Here is a 6,195-nt window from a genome sequence, read left to right as displayed (position 1 = left end):
ATTGTTGATACCTATGAAGAAAAGTATATTAAGCAGAATTTAAGATCAATAGGTAAGGATCTATGTCTTAAGAATTACAAAATGCTGATGAAAGAAATCAAAGAAGACCTAAACAAATGGCGAGATATACCACATTCATGGATTAGAAAACTCAACATAATAAAGATGTCAATTCTCCCCAAACTGATATACTGTTTTAATGCAATGCCTATCAGAATCCCAAAAAGGTTTTTTGTAGACAGACAAACTTACTCTAAAACTTATAATGGAAAAGTATAGGCCTTATAATACTAAAATTATTTTTAAAAAGAAGAATAAAATGGGAAGACTTACTCAACTCAAGGCAAAGGCTTGCCATATAGCTATAGTCAAAAAGTCAGTGTGGCATTGCCTCGGGACAAAGAGACCAACAGAATGGAGCACAGAACTCAGAAGTGGACCCACAAAATCATGCCCAACTGATTTTCTACAAAGGTGCAGAAGCAACAAATGAGATATTTGGTAACAATTTCATGGATGTGACTCCAAAACCAACAAAAGAAAAAATAAACTGGACTTCATCAAAATAAAGAATTTTTGTGCATCAAAGGACACAATCAAAAGAGTAAAAAGGCAACCACACCATGAGAGAAAATATTTGCAAATCATAAATCTGAGATGATATTGATACCCACAATATATAAACAACATCTAAGACTCAACAACAAATAGTAAAAATAAACCTGATTAACCTAAAAAATGGGCAAAGGTGTAACACCAAGATCAAAGGGTTTGATCCCCATACTGGTCAGCTATCCCTTCCACCCCTCAAAAATGGCAAACGATCAGGACATTTCTCCAAAGAAGATAAACAAATGGCTGATAAGCACCTGAGAAGATGCTCAACATCCCTAGTCATCAGGGAAATGCAAATCAAAACCACAGTGAGATACCACTTCACATCCATTAGGATGGCCATTATCAAAAAAAAANTGTACATCAGTGTTCACGGCAGCACTATTAACAGCCAAAAAGTGTCCATCCATGGATGAACGGATAAACAAAATGTGGTATATTTGTATAATGGAATATTATTCATCCTTAAAAAGGAAATTCTGACACATGATAAAACATGGATGAACCTGGAAGACATTATGCTAAATGAAATAAGCCAGACACAAAAAGTCATATGAATCCCTTTGTACAACATTCTTGAAATGACAAAACTACCGATGGAGACAGATTAGTGATCATTGGGGGTGGGGGAGGAACAGAGGTGGCTGTGGCTAAAAAAGGTGGCACAAGGGACCCTTGTGGTGATGAATTCGTTTAGTATCTTGACTATAGTGGCATATACACAAACCTACACATGATAGAATTGCATAGAACTAAATACACACAAACACGTGCTTGTAAATCTGGTGACATCGGACGAATGTCAGTGGATGGTTATCGATGTTAATATTCTGTTGTGCTATCACACTAAAGTCACAAGAGACGCCATCATCAGAGGAAACTGGGGAGGGCACACGGGTGGGTCTCTGGATTATTTCTCACAACTACATGTGAATTCACAATTGTTTTAAAGTTCAAGAAAATAAACAGGCAATTTTTGTTTTAAGTAGAGAAAGATAATCAAGTGAAGCCAAGCAATACCTTCTTCCATGGACTTAGTGAAGTTACAAAGAAGTGAAGACAACCCCTTCAGACATCCAGCCACAAGAGGTAGTTTGGGCTCTCTTACTGCTGATGTCATCTAAAAGTAAAGTTTTAAGAAGATATCACTAAAATAGAAAAATACAACCAAATCTATGAAAATGGAATATCATGAAGTTTATCATACCTGGGTTCTAAGTTCACCCAGAAATGCACGGAACAAGTTTTCTGAATTATTTATCATCTCACCGGGATGAACTTCACCTAATACTCCTAGGAGCTCATATACTTTTTCTAAAACTGAAAAATAAATTTTAGACAAATGAAGGCCAAAAAATACATTTAAATAAGTTAAATTAACAAAAATGTATAAATAAGAAAATGAGAGAATGCTTAATTCAAAAGTAATTTCACAGTAAGACATACAAAGTATCTAGTGTTACAAACTGAAATCTTTGCTGATAAGTTTTATGCGAATCTATTATTGTAAACTAAATTATATTTGACAGGTGTTGTGAGTTTTCTATTTAAAGGAATCATTTTGTAAAGATTAACAATCTTATAAATGCAAGTCTTCACACACTGTTTTTGTTTGTTTCCATTTTGGTTTGTTTTCAGAATAAAGAATTCATCTGTAAAACATATAAAGATCTCGGTAGAGGAAATCTGTCTTACACTAATAATTTGTTAATGTATTAAAATATTTAAAAATAATATTTAAATGCATCTCACCTGTANAGGAAATCTGTCTTACGCTAATAATTTGTTAATGTATTAAAATATTTAAAAATAATATTTAAATGCATCTCACCTGTATCTGGTATTTTTGTTTTCAATGCAAGTTCTCCATAGAATTTACTAAATAATTCTCCAACTTTAAATTCATCAATGAGTCTAGAACTTCTCAAAGTCAGGAGTAACTAAAAGAATACAAATTAGCATTTTCTAGAGAGGAAAATAAAGAAAAGGCATCCTCTATCTCCATGCATCTTCATAGAGCAAAGTTTCAGAATCCTGTGTCTCTAGGGGATTCAACTTGGCCTCTCAGGACTCGCATCTAACCAGATTATTTGGGAGGTGAAAGTTGAGGTGGGTGGTGGAAGAACACAAGGGGAAGGATGATCTAGGCTTAATTTTACCTTTCTAAGAAACCAGTAACATGACTAGAACCATTCTCTCAGAGGCACTCAAGACCACGGACCAATCAGACCCAAAAGAATTTTGAGAGATGCAAAAAGAGGCAGAGATGCAGGTGAGAGACCCGGACATCCACTTAAATGCAATGCATAGACCTATTTCCACTGCTGAGGTTTCAGGAAAAAACTCAGAGATACAATGAGGTGACCTTTTGGCAAATCCTAATAGCATTAGGTTTTGCCGAAGGTGGTAAAGGCAGTAAGGGTGGTAAACAGAAAAGCAGTAAATTCCTTAGTTATTTTTCTCCTTCATTCCCCTCACAAACTCAAATTCTTCTTTTATTACCCCAAAGGGTCTGAGGACAAAGTACCAGGGTGCTGTGGTTTCAGTGTCCCCCAAGCTCACATTGGAGCTGAATCCCCAACATGGTACTTGAGAGGTGAGGCCTTTGGGAGGTGATCGGACCATGAGGTCTATGCTGTCATGAGTGGATTAATTCACTCATGCATTAATGGGTTAATAGATGAGTGGGCTATCACGGGAGTGGCACTAGGGGGCTTCATAAGGAGAGGAAGAAGAATGTCACACACACACTCTTGCTCAGCCCTAGCCATGTGCTATCCTGTCACCACAGGACCCTGTAGAGTCCCTGCCAAGAAGGCCATCACTAGATGTGCCCCCTAGACCTGGACTTCCCAGCCTCCAAAACTGTAAGAAATGAATTTCACTTTCTTTATACATTACCCAATTTCAGGTATTCTGCTATAAGCAACAGAAAACTGACGAATACACAGGGTATTGTCAAGTGACAGTTGGAAAATGCACATCTTACCCATGCATCAATGTGCTTCAATCCTATCCTCCCCAAAAACAAAACTCAAAACTCCAATTTTCTGTTTTATGTTATATGTTAAATAAAATACATGTACTTAAAAATATAAAATTACCTTAATGAGAAGGTCTAGGGCTGGGATTTTACATTTAGCAGCTCTATCTTTTGTATAAACGCTGGTACAAATATTCTAGATGTTAAAAGGAGATATACCAAAATTGTCAATAAGTTATAAGAACTAAGAATTAACAACAGCTAAAACTTGTTTTTCAGAAAGAAGCAATACCAATGTATGCTATTGATATTTACTATTTAGCTGTTAAAAGCTTAACATTAGAGCATATGATTGTAGACACCAGAAATTACTGAAAACATTGATGCAATATACTGTGGTAATGCTATCAACAATAACCAAAAGAAACACAAAATAAATGGACACCTCAGCAGGATTATTAAAAAAAACAAAAAAACAAGCCATTCCTCCTTACATACTTTCCATAGCACTTGTTGCCATATATCAAGAAAGAAATAGAAATAGAAATGGGGTGACTAAAGAAATTCTAAGAGTGACCAGGACTCTCTCAGAAAACAGCCCGACATAAGGAAACAACAGGCACCCTGGAATGAGGCAACTTGACTCCACAAGACGGGTGGGTTTCTTAACTTCTAAGTCTCATCTGTAAGCCAGAGAGAGTAAGAATACCTTGCTCACAGCATTTTTGTAAAAATTAAGACAAACTGCAGATTAAAGAACGTTGTAAACTGTGAAGCACTGCAAGTATTAGCTACTCCTACTGCTCAGACAATCTTTAGAAATATTAAGATTCTGGGCCAGCCCGGTGGCGCACTCATAGAGTGCGGCGCTTGGGAGCATGGCGGCGCTCCCGCCGAGGGTTCAGATCCCATATAGAGACCGGTCCGCTCACTGGCTGAGCATGGTGCGGGCGCGACACCGAGGGTTGTGATCCCGTTGCCGGTCGCGATACGGGCGCGACACCGAGGGTTGCGATCCCGTTACCGGTCATGAAAAAAAAAGACAAAAAGGGGAAAAAAAAAAAGAAAGAAATATTAAGATTCCAATCAAGATAGACCATAAGTCAAAACACTGATAACCATTAAAAGTAATAGTTCATATATTTTTATCTCATTATAATTTACAAAACATCTTGTTGTAAATGACCTCAGATTGAATATATACTTCTTCATCAACTCTTAGCACATTAGACCTACAAGCAAATTCAGGACCAACAAAAACAACTTACTTTGAGATGTGGCAATTGTAGAAAGTACAGAAAAGCTGAGAAAGAACAACTTAATTTATGATTGCTACTTCCACAGTAAATTATTAGGAAACCTGGGGAGGGCAGGTTGGAGAAGGATGGAAAGCATGAGAGAGCCAAACTCTTCAGACTGTCGTCAAAGAGAACACATCAACTACAGGAAATATGGACCTTACCCAATGGGAGGATTCTTTAATGGTCTTTTAAAGTGTTCTGGAATCTCCCCACAATTTAAAAAAAATCCAACTTATTATAGCTTTTCATAAAAGGTATCATTTACCCCATGTGCAAAAAGATATCAAGATAGTTACAAAAAAAATTATCAGAGTAATTTCTCTGACAAGAGCCTTAGCTTACTAAATCTAAAAAAAAAAAAAGAGTAGCCCACTTCATTTCTAACACAATCAAGCAGAAATAAGTAAACTCCCCAACAAGAAAGGCATAAAATAAAAATTCAAGTTACTTATATCATAAGTTAACATAGATGTTAATACATAACGAGGTATGTTTTTTCCCTCCTTACCTTAATATCAAGAGAGTATGGCATGATCTTCTGGCCAATTTTTTCTAAGAAAACACATAAAAATTTTAGGACTTCTTCTCTGCAATCACGAAACTATAATAAAAGAAATACACATAGTAAATAAGGATAAAATCAAGAGTTACTTCAACACAAAGGAATATACAAAAAAAGCAAGATGAAAATTTTTAACTTACTTCATCAAAGCTAAGTGATTTCCGAACAAATACAAGCAAACCAAAATCTCTGGAAAAAACTAAGGAAGTCTGTAATGCTAAAAAAAAAAAAAAAGTAAGTTAACAAGAGTTGCCAAGAAGCATTTCATAAACCACCCCTTAAGGGGTTCCATGGTTTCCAAGGCAGCTTTATAAGTGATAAAACACTAACCTAAGAAACCTAAGCCTGCTGTATTAAGACCAGGAAAACAAAACATTCTAGACGATGTTCCTCAGGGATGTGGTGGGCAGAATAATGGCTCCCCTAAGATGCCTTTGCCCTGATCTCTGGTTTCACACCTGGGAATATGTTAACTTTACATGGGAAAAGGAAATTAAGGTTGCAGATGGAATTAAGGTTGCTAATCAGCTGATCTTAAAATGGAGAAATCATCCTGCATTATCCAATGGGCTCAATGTAATCACAAGGTCTCTTAAAAGCAGGGGCAGAAAGAAGAGTGGCTGGAAGAGATGGGAAGCTGAAAGAGCAGGAGATTCTAAATCTCTTTTCAGAGAGACTTGACGCACTATTGCTGGCTTTGAGGACAGGTCAATGATCCAAAGAGGGCGCCTTCT

General features: G+C 36.6%; 1 protein-coding gene across 1 annotated transcript in view; it reads right to left on the bottom strand.

Moving 5' to 3' along the window:
• LOC103610425 (DNA-dependent protein kinase catalytic subunit-like) overlaps positions 1–5,678 on the bottom strand; it is a gene marked incomplete at both ends in the record, with an annotated part of 38,675 nt that extends 32,997 nt beyond the window's left edge. Inside the window, 6 exons of the mRNA XM_008594596.1 lie at positions 1,636–1,735; positions 1,823–1,935; positions 2,447–2,555; positions 3,720–3,794; positions 5,408–5,500; positions 5,602–5,678. Of these exons, the coding sequence (XP_008592818.1) occupies positions 1,636–1,735; positions 1,823–1,935; positions 2,447–2,555; positions 3,720–3,794; positions 5,408–5,500; positions 5,602–5,678 (567 nt within the window). The remainder of the gene's footprint in view (positions 1–1,635; positions 1,736–1,822; positions 1,936–2,446; positions 2,556–3,719; positions 3,795–5,407; positions 5,501–5,601) is intronic.
• Positions 5,679–6,195: the final 517 nt, after the last annotated feature.

Source organism: Galeopterus variegatus, unplaced genomic scaffold, assembly GCF_000696425.1.
Source record: "Galeopterus variegatus unplaced genomic scaffold, G_variegatus-3.0.2 Scaffold11123, whole genome shotgun sequence".
Taxonomy (NCBI): Eukaryota; Metazoa; Chordata; class Mammalia; order Dermoptera; family Cynocephalidae; genus Galeopterus; species Galeopterus variegatus.
This window is presented reverse-complemented; position numbering and strand designations above follow the sequence as displayed.